This window comes from Hylobates moloch, unplaced genomic scaffold (genome assembly GCF_009828535.3).
Source record: "Hylobates moloch isolate HMO894 unplaced genomic scaffold, HMol_V3 SCAFFOLD_2, whole genome shotgun sequence".
In the NCBI taxonomy this organism is placed as follows: Eukaryota; Metazoa; Chordata; class Mammalia; order Primates; family Hylobatidae; genus Hylobates; species Hylobates moloch.
This window is the reverse complement of record NW_026652277.1, coordinates 66,333,420-66,347,524: the sequence shown is the minus strand read 5'-3', so window position 1 is coordinate 66,347,524 and position 14,105 is coordinate 66,333,420. Positions and strand designations below refer to the sequence as shown.

At 40.2% G+C, this 14,105-nt stretch overlaps 1 protein-coding gene across 1 annotated transcript in view; it reads left to right on the top strand.

The window, feature by feature from the left end:
• Nucleotides 1–14,105, top strand: part of KDR (kinase insert domain receptor) — a 47,516-nt gene that overhangs the window by 11,232 nt on the left and 22,179 nt on the right. Inside the window, exons 6-15 of the mRNA XM_032151316.2 lie at nt 439–578; nt 1,216–1,393; nt 3,922–4,036; nt 4,124–4,287; nt 6,814–6,970; nt 7,897–8,020; nt 8,762–8,870; nt 9,720–10,061; nt 12,214–12,360; nt 12,688–12,819. Of these exons, the coding sequence (XP_032007207.1) occupies nt 439–578; nt 1,216–1,393; nt 3,922–4,036; nt 4,124–4,287; nt 6,814–6,970; nt 7,897–8,020; nt 8,762–8,870; nt 9,720–10,061; nt 12,214–12,360; nt 12,688–12,819 (1,608 nt within the window). The remainder of the gene's footprint in view (nt 1–438; nt 579–1,215; nt 1,394–3,921; nt 4,037–4,123; nt 4,288–6,813; nt 6,971–7,896; nt 8,021–8,761; nt 8,871–9,719; nt 10,062–12,213; nt 12,361–12,687; nt 12,820–14,105) is intronic.

The window sequence follows — 14,105 nt, the reverse complement described above, 5'->3', positions numbered from 1 at the left end:
GTCTCTTTTCTTGCCAAGATCAAGGAAGAAAAAGAAAACTTTTTAAAAAAAGGATGAAAACGAATGGTATTACTCGAGCACATTTTATGAAGAATTCAATATTCAGAGCATTGCTTGCTACCAATTATTTCAATTATGCCTATTTTATGGAAACTTCAGCAATTTGCTAAAGCTGGCCCTACTGGCCTAGGGGTACTGACCACTGAAAGTTTACTACTTTTCTATCCACTGGGTTACAGCATCTTTGAGATCTGCGAAAGTAGTGCTTTGTAAACCTCTGTTGGCCATTTTCCTGGGAGCTACCAAGTATTGGCGAGGCCTGCAGGGAAAAACAATGTGGCATGTTTTAAAGTCGCATTACTTTAAAAAATAAATCTGTGCAAATTTATAGGCTTATTTTCTCTCTCATGTTCTGTTTTTTCAATTTACTTGCTCTAGGGTATAGGATTTATGATGTGGTTCTGAGTCCGTCTCATGGAGTTGAACTATCTGTTGGAGAAAAGCTTGTCTTAAATTGTACAGCAAGAACTGAACTAAATGTGGGGCTTGACTTCAACTGGGAATACCCTTCTTTGAAGGTAACACTAATGATTCAAAGCCAGACCTCCAAATACTTAGATAATAAGCCCCAGTGAAGTTTGCTTGAGAGATAGGGGCCTCTTTGGCCAGATAAAATTTAAAAGCCTTAAAACACACACATACACACCCACTCACACACACATACACACACAATTTAAGGGAATTGCAGAACAGATAGCACCCACAAAAAGGTGAAATACCAGGAATTTTGTCCTATTCTGCAACAGCCAGGCTATGAATATTAGTTTTCTCTAGGTGATTACATCTTTCCACATTATGTCATTTCTCTGTTCTCCAAAGTTTTTGATCTACATTCCTTTTAAGGGAATTTCTCTTTAAGAGGTGGCATGAGATACACTGCTCCTTAAACAGTGGTCACATTTACTTGTGTTTCTGCAGTTTATATCCATCTCATTTTCGCCATGTGAGGTTTTAAAAATCCTAATTCAGTTGATTCCATTTATTTCTCCTGAAACAAAATATATTTGTTGTCTGCATGAGGTTAAAAGTTCTGGTGTCCCTGTTTTTAGCATTAAATAATGTTTACCAAAGGCCGGATTTAATTCTGTGTGTTACTAGAAGCTATTGGGTAATGTTATATGCTGTGCTTTGGAAGTTCAGTCAACTCTTTTTCAGCATCAGCATAAGAAACTTATAAACCGAGACCTAAAAACCCAGTCTGGGAGTGAGATGAAGAAATTTTTGAGCACCTTAACTATAGATGGTGTAACCCGGAGTGACCAAGGATTGTACACCTGTGCAGCGTCCAGTGGGCTGATGACCAGGAAGAACAGCACATTTGTCAGGGTCCATGGTAAGCTATGGTTTCCTTGGAAATTATTCTGTGCCTTGACAAGTGAGATAATTTAAATAAATTTAGGTCACTTGGTGATTCCTATTTTGTTCATTCAGAAGATAGTTGCTAGTTCTTCTTGTTAGGGAGGTCACATGACCTAGAGGTCAAGAGCATAGCTTTGTAGTCAGGAACTTGGGTTCAAACCTCAACTTTAAAGATGAGATGTGCTGATATATAGTAAGAGTTCACTTAGTATTACTTATTATAGTTATTGCTGCTATTAGGATTGTTACTATGATAAATAGTATTAGCTAAGGTAGTTTTTAAATTTTCATTTTATTGCAAGGCTGAGAGGCCTACTTGAATAAGCATGAGCTTTGCAAACTGGAGAAACATTTAGCAATATACAGTTGACCTGTGAACAACTCAGGGATTGGGGGATCTCAGGGGAGTTCCCCTAACTTTCCCTCCTCTGCAGTCAAAAATCCATGTATAGGCCGGGCGCGGTGGCTCACGCCTGTAATCCCAGCACTTTGGGAGTCTGAGGTGGGTGGATCACCTGAGGTCAGGAGTTCGAAACCAGCCTGGTCAACATGGTGGAACCCCATCTCTACTAAAAATCCAAAAAATTAGCCTGGTGTGGTGGTGGGAGCTTGTAATCCCAGCTACTCAGGAGGCTGAGGCAGGAGAATTGCTTGAACCCAGGAGGTGGAGGTTGCAGTGAGCCGAGATCCTGCCATTGCACCCCAGCCTGGGCAACAAGAGTGAAACTCCTTCTCAAAAAAAAAAAAAATCAAGGTATAACTTTTGACTTCCACAAAACGTAACTAATGGCCTACTGTTGACTGGAAGCCTTACTGATAACATAAACAGTCAATTAACACATATTTTATATGTTATATGTATTATATACTGTATTCTTCCAATAAAGCTAGAGAAAAGAAAATGTTATTGAGAAAATCGTAAGGAAGAGAAAATATATTTACTATTCATTAAGTGTAAGTGGATCATCATAAAGGTCTTCATCCTTGTCTTCACGTTGAGTAGGCTGAGGAAAAGGGGGAAGAGGAGAGGGTGGTTTTGCTGTCTCAGGGATGGCAGAGCTGGAAGAAAATCTGCTTATAAGTGGACTCATGTAGTTCAAATTTGTCTTATTTAAGGGTCAACTGTAATTGAACTGGAATTAAATTGAACTGGCCTTGAGTAAATCACCTTAACGTTTTGTTCATTCTCTTTCATTTACATAAATGTCCGAATTTACATGGTAATTTTTGTGGCATCCTACTTATAAGCCTTGGAAAGGATTTTGGAGTTTATATTATGAGAATGCATCAATAAAGTGAAATTTTAAAAATACTTTAGATAATACTATTTATTAGAGTTATAATCATAAAAGTGGCAACAACTATAACAAGTATGATTTAGTGAGCACTTACTTTATTAGCTCATCTCATCTTTGAAGTTGAGATTGGAACCCAAGTTCCTGACTACAAAGCTATGCTCTTGACCTCTAGGTCATGTGGCCTCCCTAGCAAGAACTTGAAAATTTCTTCTGAATGAACAAAATAGAAATCACTAAGTGTCCTAAATTTATTTAAATTATTTCACTTGCCAAGATGCACTTGTCAAAATACACAGAGAGAGACGTGCTCTGGCTTATGTTTTTATAGAATTACTCTTGTTCTCCAGAATACTTCAGGGAAATAGGGGCAGAAATAAAGAGGTCAGTTGGGAGGCTAATTGCAGTTATCCAGGTGAGAGTTGAGGGGTGGCTTAGATGAGGGTAGTTGAGGTGGAGGTAGTGAGAAGTGATCTGCTTCTGGATATATTCTGAAGGTGGAGTCAACAGGGTCTGCTGATCAATTCATTGGTTGTGGAGTATAAGAGAAAAAGAGTGGAAGATGACTCGAGCATTAGCACGAGCAACTGAGTAAATGGTGGTGTTATTTACTGAGATGGCAAAGATCGAGAAGGCAGTGAGATTTAGGGAAACAGTGTTAGACATGTTTATCTAGAGATGCCTGTTAAACATCCAAGTGGAGGTATTTAATACATCAACCTGGAACCCAGAGGAGTCAGGGCAGAAGATAACACATTAGGAGGTACTTGAATGATACTTTAAACCTGAGGCTAGAGGAAGGTGTAAATAAAGAGGAGGTCTGAGGACTGAGTCCTGGGGCTTCATGGTGGAAGAGGTGTGTGGAGGGTGTCATGGGAGCAGAGGAGAAGGAGCACCCAAGCATCCCTGGGGGACTTAGAGAAAGCTGCACAGAGGAAAAAGTGTTTGAGTTGAGACTTGAGCAATCACTAGGCTTGTGGGAGTGCGCTAGCAGGGAGAGAAAAGCAAATGCAAACACAGGAGGTGTGGGAGAAACACGGGAGGTGTGGGAGAAGCTGAAACGTGACCCACTGAAAGGTAGTACAGGAAATCTTGGAACTGCAGCTACTCAGACCCTCAAGGTCTTTGATGTTTCACTTGAAATGAAAAACTAAACCAAATGACCATTTACAGTAAGTTGACTTTTTTTTTTTAAATTTTCTTCCAGAAAAACCTTTTGTTGCTTTTGGAAGTGGCATGGAATCTCTGGTGGAAGCCACGGTGGGGGAGCGTGTCAGAATCCCTGTGAAGTACCTTGGTTACCCACCCCCAGAAATAAAATGGTAACTACTGGAAATAAATGCAAAGCATCATTTCATGTGAGAGCAAATCCTTTGACTATACTAATTCCTGAGAATTCTTTTTCGTAGGTATAAAAATGGAATACCCCTTGAGTCCAATCACACAATTAAAGTGGGGCACGTACTGACGATTATGGAAGTGAGTGAAAGAGACACAGGAAATTACACTGTCATCCTTACCAATCCCATTTCAAAGGAGAAGCAGAGCCACGTGGTCTCTCTGGTTGTGTATGGTGAGTCCATTCAATTTTCCTCTCTGCCCAAGATTTATTATGATACATTGTCTTCCAAATCAGCCAAGCCACCATTCCTCTGCCTCCTGCTGCTTCACTCACATCATGGCTGGGCCTTTGTACAAAAGTCATCTGGCATGGTGAAGCTGAAGTGAAACGTAGGACCGTGTGCTCTGACCATGTTTGTTTAAGAGGCCATGTAAATGAGCTCTGTGGTGGTCAAATGCAAGATTAAAGTAGTGATATCCTCGATAGCTAAATGTTGTGAAATAAGAATGCCCATAGGGACAGTTGTCAAGCTAAGTTATACTACCACGTTCCCCTCTGATGGAATTGCCCACCTGGTACACAGATGTGTAAGACCCTTCTCCTTAGATTTTGTGCAAAGCTTCTAGTTTGATATTGTAGTTGATGTATCAGAGATGTACAGGCACATTCCAACTCTGAAGGCTTTTGAAGTTGACACTGTTGGCTTGGTTGGGAGCTTTTTTCTTTTTCCTTTTTGACAGGAGTTCAGGATCTGATTTTGAGTCTGTAAAGGAAAGATAGTAAGTTTTTGATTTAAAGATGATTCGAACTTTGTTTTCTGAAACTGAAAGGTACAAATAAGTGTTTGGAATGGAGTGGAGAGAAGAGTGCCATGGTCAAGTGAGTGTGAGAGGTGCTAAGGTGATGTGTAGATGTGTAACAGGTTTCTTTATTGCAGGACTTCTCAGAACCTTCTATATGCTACTGTATATTGGTATTCTCCAGGAGGAGAGACATAGAGTATTCAAGGTTTAACAAGCCTATTTGACCAGAGCACCTTTTTTCCCCTGAGCAAATTCATTAATCTCTCACTCCAGTTTGAGAAATGCTTCTCTGTTGTAATTCTTTGTTCCCCCTTCTGGTACGGCATATTAAAACTTCAGGGTATTTTCCCATGACATTAATGTGCTTCCCTACGTGTCCTGATACTCTTCTGTAGGCCGCTGAACTTAGCTTTATTATTTTTTTCGGGGAATATTTTAAAGATAGGCTGGGTGCCGTGGTTCGCATCTTTAATCCCAGCACTTTGGAAGGCCGAGGCGGATGGATCACCTGAGATCAGGAGTTTGAGACCAGCCTGGCCAACATGATGAAACCCCATCTCTACTAAAAATGCAAAAATTAGCTAGGCATGGTGGTGGGCACCTGTAATCCCAGCTACTTGGGAGGCTGAGGCAGGAGAATCACTTGAACCCAGGGGGCGGAGGTTGCAGTGAGCCGAGATCGCACCATTGTACTCCAGCCTGGGCGACAAGAGCAAAACTCCGTCTCAAAAAAAAAAAAAAAAAAAAGATAACAGGTTCCAAAAAAGCTTGTTTAGAAGCAGCATAGGTGTAGGAGACTGGGGAGAGGAGAAACTGGAAAGTGTATAAGTAGGATGGGAGGAGGAAATGAACAGGAAATAAAAACAAAACACGGACAGCAAATAGCCCATTTCATCAGTTCATGAAGCCACTAAATATTTTATTCACTTTAGCAAATTCTCTGCTATATGAAATAAACATAAAAAAGAAGTCAAGTCTTGAAAGCATAATCTGAGGCTTTAGGTTGACAGTAATAAGGAAATAGTTTTGACTTTGGAGTCGAAAAAGAAAGAAAGGAAAAAGGGAGAGAAGAAAGAAGGAAGTGAGAGAAGGGAGAAGGAAGAAAGGGGAAGAGGGAAAGGGAGTGGAGAGGAGGGAGGGAGGAAGAGGGAGAGAGAATGAAAAACTCAGGTGATGGCGGCAGGAATGCATTCTCTAAAGATTTCCACCTTCCTTTAACATGACGTGGTTTACGTGTTTGGGTTCAGAAGTCAGAGTGTCTAGGTTTGTTCCAGGTTTTGCCGTTCGTTAACTGAGTGACCTTGGGTGAGTCATTTTTTTCTATGTTTCATTTTTTCTCATGTATAAAGCTGTGGACAGTAATAGTGGTTGTGAGGATTAAGTGAATGAATTCATGCAAAGCACTTCAAACAATGCTTGGCACATAATAAATGTATTTACTGTGCTGTTTCAGCTATTTTCTGTAGCCTTCCCCTGATCTCGTGAACTTGAGAGGACAGAGAGAACTATCTCTGTAATACAGATGAGAGGCACAGGATTTCAACACTTGCATAAAGTCATTCAGCTTGTTAGTTTATTATTATTATTAGCTTATTGTCATTTTTATTTTATTTTGTTCTTTTATTCTTTTTTTTTTTTTTTTTTTTTTTGGTAGAGATGGGGTCTCACCATGTGGCCCAGGCTGGTCTTGATCTCCTGGGCTTAAGTGATCCACCTACCTTGGCCTCCCCAAATACTGAGATTACAGGCATGAGCCCCCATGCCTGGCTAGTTGTTATTTTTATGAGTCTCACTAGAACTCAGGTCTCTTGTTTCCACATCTAGGTGTTCTTCGAAAAAGAAAGTGGAAGCAAAATCATATGCTTAAAGAAAGTCAGCTTTAGTTGCTGAAATCCTCTATTTCCCATTCTTCAAAGCTGATTGACAATTCAAAAGTTGTTTTTCCTATCTTCAGTCCCACCCCAGATTGGTGAGAAATCTCTGATCTCTCCTGTGGATTCCTACCAGTACGGCACCACTCAGACGCTGACATGTACAGTCTATGCCATTCCTCCCCCGCATCACATCCACTGGTACTGGCAGTTGGAGGAAGAGTGCCCCAACGAGCCCAGGTGAGTAAGGCCACACGCTCTTTGCTTTCCTGCCATCTTGCATTTCTTACAGCTGAGCTATGATATGACTCCATCCTAAATGGAGAAGCCTAAACCAAAAAAAGTTTTCTTTCAAGAGGTAGCCTGAATCTCCATCCATCTTTGTCTGTGTCTTACATTTTAGGGGATGTCTTTGCTTGGAGTATCCTACTTTGGGAATAGCTAAGCTCAGCCTTGTTAGGTTAGCCCTGAGGTACACTTCTCCAAACACAGGCTATTTGCTCTGTTTGCTAATTGCCAGTCTTTGGTTTTTCTCCTGATACCAATCAACTGGTGAATACCACATCGCTCCTTCTTGTCTGTGTGAAGATCCAGCTCTCAAAGGAAATGCTGATAGGTGAGAGGCGGTGATAGACCCAGCCCCAGTCCTCAGGGTCTCAGGCCCAGCTTATCATGCTCTCACACAAGTCCAGACATCCTTAGGGAAAAACACAACAACAGCAGCCAACCCACCACCACCCTAAGCAGTCCACTTCCTGTTGTTGTTTTTGAAATGGCCACGATGAGCTTCTTCCTCAGCTGCTGATCATTTCCTTCGCAGAGACCACGGTCCCAGAGACATTACTTTAAGGAGCCCAGTGGCTTCTAAGTTTCCTTGCCTTCCTTTGAACTAAATTAACTTGAATTGTCTTGTCGATCCAATTTATGAATGAAGGTTTGTTCCCAGAATAGCTGCTTCCCTCCTGTATCCTGAATGAATCTACCTAGAACCTTTTCCTTCATTGTCAATGCCTATTTTTAATTGGCGCCAAGTCTTGTACCATGGTAGGCTGCGTTGGAAGTTATTTCTAAGAAGAGAATAACCAAAGTCTGAATCTTTTCCTTACTCTTGACTCTAATTAAAGAAAAATTAAATCGTAATATGCGCTGTTATCTGTTTCTTATAGCCAAGCTGTCTCAGTGACAAACCCATACCCTTGTGAAGAATGGAGAAGTGTGGAGGACTTCCAGGGAGGAAATAAAATTGAAGTCAATAACAATCAATTTGCTCTAATTGAAGGAAAAAACAAAGTGAGTTTGAAGTTTTAAAATTTGAAAATCTCTCTCTCTTTAATGGAAGGATGGTATAATAATATGTGAGGCATATTGGAGATTAATAATCAAATAGTCTGGATGATAAAATAGTAGCATATTAAGTCGTTTGAAAATACCATTGACTTTTAGCAGTACCATTAACTTACTAATAGCTTATCAGAGAAAAATAAAAACATCTATGACATTAAATCTATGCATCTGTGTAGGGTGATTCTGATTTTATAAACATGAGAATGAAAAAATGTGTATCATATCATATTAAAACACATCATTAGTTTAATGGCTTCCAAAGCCCTTTTTATATAATGTGTGAGCTCCACAGCAGCATAATTATACAAATTGAGTAAATATCCCAAACCTAAAAACCCCAATCCAAAATGCTCCAGATTCTGAACCTTTTTGAGTGCCGACATGATGCTCAAAGGAAACGCTTGTTGGAGCATTTTGGATTTTCAGATTAGGGATGCTCAACTGGTAAGTATACAATGCAAATATTCCAAAATCCAAAAAAAATCCAAAATCCAAAACACTTTTGGTCCCAAGCATTTTGAATAAGGGATACTCAACCTGCAATTGCATACATTTGAGTGTCCAATCACTGCAGAAGTGGGAATGGCATAGGCAGGTTGGAGTGATTGTGGAGACTGCTGGACTGAGTGCTTGTGCACAAACAGCCTGCTTTGTTTATGGCCTGGGATTTGTTTTTTCCCCCCACAGACTGTAAGTACCCTTGTTATCCAAGTGGCAAATGTGTCAGCTTTGTACAAATGTGAAGCGGTCAACAAAGTCGGGAGAGGAGAGAGGGTGATCTCCTTCCACGTGACCAGTAAGTACTCTTCTCTGGAGGGTTGGGTTGGATCACTCACACAGTGGGTACTAAGCTGTGTAATTCCCTGTTGTTTTTGCCATTCATGTGAGTGGCATGGCATTTAGGAAAGAGGACTTGGATTGATCATTGATGCTTTCATTCCTAAACTAAAACTTCTCAGGTATCTCCTGGGCTTATGTGAAGTCAGTGTGTCTAACTTCACTGGAGAGAGAATGGTTTCACAGATGCTTTAAACCACAAGCTCTGTGTTGTATTTACATCTCAATCTTCAGAGTCTGGCACAGTGCATGGCTTATCGAGCTTCAGTACATATTGGTGGGCTTGCTGTGGAACAGTTGATGAGGGTGGGCTTTATGGAGGCAATCAGAATGACATAGGAGCAGTGCCCTCTCAATGCTGCTGATTTTGCCTGTGCATCTTAGTTTTATGGATAAGCTTTAGCTGATTGTGCTGAATGGAATGTTATAGCCAGGGCTAATTCATTGGCATAAATGTAGCTTTCATATCATTGAGTGTTAGTGTTAATGAAGACCTAATTTTTAAAATTCTGTTAGGATTAGAGATTTTGCTTCGGATTTTTAAAATATTAAACATTGCGTAGAGCTCATAGTGGAGATGTGGTAAATATCTGAGGAATTCGTTTACATTTTCAAGTAATATGTTTTGGCCAAATAAGATATTTTGGGACCTGAATTGTCTAGTTTGTTTGTCAAGTTGTAGTACATTACCTGAAACTGATAGAGCTTCATTTCTTTTGGTACTGTGTACTAGTCTCAAAGCAGCAAGATGATAGTGAGCTGTACCAAGTTAAATCACCATTCAATAACTATGGCCTCTTCATTTTAGGGGGTCCTGAAATTACTTTGCAACCTGACATGCAGCCCACTGAGCAGGAGAGTGTGTCTTTGTGGTGCGCTGCAGACAGATCTACGTTTGAGAACCTCACATGGTACAAGCTTGGCCCACAGCCTCTGCCAATCCACATGGGAGAGTTGCCCACACCTGTTTGCAAGAACTTGGATACTCTTTGGAAATTGAATGCCACCATGTTCTCTAATAGCACAAATGACATTTTGATCATGGAGCTTAAGAATGCATCTTTGCAGGACCAAGGAGACTATGTCTGTCTTGCTCAAGACAGGAAGACTAAGAAAAGACATTGCGTGGTCAGGCAGCTCACAGTCCTAGGTAGGGAGACAATTCTGGATCATTGTGCAGAGGCAGTTGGAATGCCTTAAATGTAGTGCAATTCAGGTGCTATGCAAAGATTACTGTCCTCTGGGAGATTATGTTGTAAACTGGTGCACACTTCTTCACCGAAAGTCCTTGAGGCAGAAAGAAGCTAATAATAATGAAATGATGTATCGAAAAAAGAAGATAACAAAACCTGATGATGGAGTAATTCACTAGTATATGCAAGGGATTAGCTTGAACCAGGGAAACTTCTGCCTTATCTTGGGAATCCGTTTATTTAAATAGACACATATTTGTGGAATGCCTGCTATGAGCTAGGAGAGTGTCAGAAATTCACAGTGGTAAACATGAAGGAAAGGAGGAGAACATAGGCAACCACTGGGAAGTCACAGCACAGTGAGGTCTCTGTGTCCATGAGGACAGGAATTGTTCTCTGTTTTGCTCTCTGCTGTAGTTCTAGTCATAGAGCATAGCAGCATATACTAAGTGCTCAATAAGGCACCTGCTGCATGAAGAGTGGGATGATGGGCTGAGTTTAAGACCTAGAAGACTTCATGGGAAGGAAGCTACATTCACTCTCTGTACCTCTGGGTCATCCAACATGATCCAGCATAGCTCAAGGTCAATGGGATGATCATTTCAGTGAGCAGATAGCTCTGTAAATTCCTCCATAGAGGCACTCTCTACCCCTTGTCTAACCTCATGCCTTGTGCAAAAGCTGGGCAGCCATGGCTTTGTCTGTGGGAAAATCAGGCAAATTTGGGGAGCGTCTCTTTGTGCCACTTCTCTCCATTTTCTCCTCTTTTGGTGTCCCTTTCCAATTCCTAGGATATATGTGCCCTCTGTTTTTTTTTTTTACTGTTAGGAAGGAAGTTGCCCAAGTAAATTCATCTATACCACGGTTTTAGAGGGTAACATCTTCATCAGAGGCCTTGGCGTATTTGAAGAGGCACCTTCTGACAGACACTAGCATAAAGTTTGCTAGTTTTAAGACTCAGGTGTCATAATAAGAGATACTTTGGGGTCAAGTCATCCCCAGCGTCCTTCAAGTCACACCACATAGATCACCATGGATTTTCTGTTGGCTTGTCTGGCTTCAAGGTTATGGCAGAATTGAGAAAGAGATGTGAAGTAGGCTCCTGGCCTAGCTGTGCCCAGAAAATATGTGCTCACAACTGCTTTGCTTCCCTAAGAACTCCTAACTTGTTTTCCTAAAACCTATTCTTAGAAATAGGCTAGAATCCAGTACATTTGCTTAGACTTCAATGTAGTATGCTATTGAGGTAATCTCATTTTGCTAAGTGTTGAAGTGGATTTTTTCAGCATGATTCCTTTTGATGTTCAGTTGGTTGGGACAAGATATTTCCACAGCACTTTGATGATCTGAAGAAAGAATAAACCTAAAGTTTTCTTGTATACTTAAACAAATACTCATGGGCTTTATTTTCTTTAAACCCAAGGTTTCCCTTAGGGTATTGTTGTTTTGTTTGTGTTTTAGTGGAAATAGCACTGAACTGGTCTTTTAACCTCACCAGATTCCGTAAACAGTTCAACTGTTTACTTAGTTGTAGGGACATGGACAAGTGGTTTAATGTCACTGAACATCATTTATTTCATCTGTGAGATAATGCTAACAGTCCTATTCTGCTCATTACATAAGATCAATAGTGAGGAACACAAATTGTATAAACAAATTTTATAAGAATTGCCAAATAAATGTAGGGCATTATTTGTTGAATGGTACTAAAATTTGGCACTTCCAAGAGAAATTTGAAGGGATTCTAGGGTATTATTGACTAGAACCTTCACAGGAGGGAAGTTCTCACCTGGGGAGGCTGTGTCTGATTAGAGGAAAAATCCATAAAGGTGACCCTGAACCTTTCTTTTGTGATGGGATTACCAGCTAATATCACTAATATGAATGTTAAAACCCATTAACCTGTTTGCAGTGTCCTGACTGACTTGTTTCATTTAACTTTACCTGGTGACCAGTGGTGCTGTTATTAACTTCTGTGTATTTTCACAGAAGTTAATAAATCAACAAGTTCCTTTTTACTAAATTTAAACTGTTTAAAAGTTTGCTGATACTAGAACCATTTCAAAAGTTATAATTCCATGTTCTGTGATTTTCTTTTTGTGTGTCTAGAGCGTGTGGCACCCATGATCACAGGAAACCTGGAGAATCAGACGACGAGTATTGGGGAAAGCATCGAAGTCTCATGCACGGCATCTGGGAATCCCTCTCCACAGATCATGTGGTTTAAAGATAATGAGACCCTTGTAGAAGACTCAGGTAAATAGAATTTGGCTATCACTCTTGGGTTGCAGAACTTTCCCAGGGATATTATCTGAAAAGCCATATTATTTCTTGATGTAATGTAGAAAAAAAGCAGTATTGGTGTCCACGACTTGGCTCATTTCACAGACTTAGAATTGGAGTATGGGGCCCTGTTGAATTTTCATGAAAGCCGTATAGGAGATTAGTCAGCAGTAGATCCCATGTGACTCTACAGAGTTAGATAATAGAACAAGATGAAGGGCAGCATTTATATTTTCTAAATTTCCCTGAAAAACTTCACAGACTACATCATCATAAATGATCGTTTTCTTCCTCTGTTAGGCATTGTATTGAAGGATGGGAACCGGAACCTCACTATCCGCAGAGTGAGGAAGGAGGACGAAGGCCTCTACACCTGCCAGGCATGCAGTGTTCTTGGCTGTGCTAAAGTGGAGGCATTTTTCATAATAGAAGGTCAGTGGGATAAAAAAAAAAATGTGGTACATATACACCATGGAATGCTATGCAGCCATAAAAAGGAATCTGATCATGTCCTTTGCAGCCTCATGGATGGAGCTGGAAGCCATTATCCTCAGCAAACTAACACAGGAACAGAAAACCAAACACCACACATTCTCACTTATAAGTGGGAGCTGAACAATGTGAACACATAGACACAGGGAAGGGAACAGCACACACTGGGGCCTACTGTGGGGTGGGTAGAAGGAGAGCATCAGGAAAAATAGCTAATGCATGCTGGGCTTAATACCTAGGAGATGGATTAATAGGTGCAGCAAATCACCATGGCACATGTTTACCTGTGTAACAAACCTGAGCATTCTGCACATGTACCCCGGAACTTAAAAGAAAAAAAGAAGGTCAGTGGGAAGTCATAGATACATCCTGTGGTTTTTGAAGATTAGTTTGTATATTACAGACACACATTCACTTTGAGTAGGGCAACGACAGATGATTTTTAATATTCTTTGTACTTTGTAAATTTTCTCAGTGAGTATGTATTCTTTTAACCAGCAAACATAATTAATGTTGTTATAATTCTGCTTGCATCACATTTCCTATCCTGCAGTTCTTATTGTGGAAAAATTCTTAACCAGGCAGAATGAATAGCCTCTTCTCCCTGATTCCGTCGTTGTTTGAATGGCTTGATTAACTTATAGAAATGATGCCTTTATATTTATTTGGAAAAACATTAGAATTGCTGCCTAATCATGGCAGTCAATGCTATCCAGATAGTCACAAGGATTCTGAGTTTTAATTGGACTAGAGATAATTAAGATTCACTTGTGAACAATAGACCATTGCTCTTCTGACATGGAAAATTTTTGGTTTTTATCTCAATATGTGTGTATGCAGGAGTGATGTGAAATCTGTCATTTTCTTAGCTAGGAAAAGTAATTTGTGGGAGAATATTTTATCTTAAGAAGTATATTCCTATGGCTTTTTTTATAGCCCACCAGGGAAAGAATAAAACTGTGTTGTGTGGGTAAAAGAATGGTATGCAAGGGTAAGAAAGAAGTATGGTGATAGAAGGGATCGATGGATTTCTATGAACTCATCCTAACTTGTCTCTCAAAGTCTAGATTTTGGTCCCTTTACTCTGCCAAATCTTTGATGCCAAGTATTGCATCGAGATATGTTGACATGGTTTCAAATGTATAAGCTTATTAGCATTTCATAAACTACACTTGCAAATAAAGATTTCAAAGACCATGGCAGTTTTGTCATTTCCAAAGTGATTC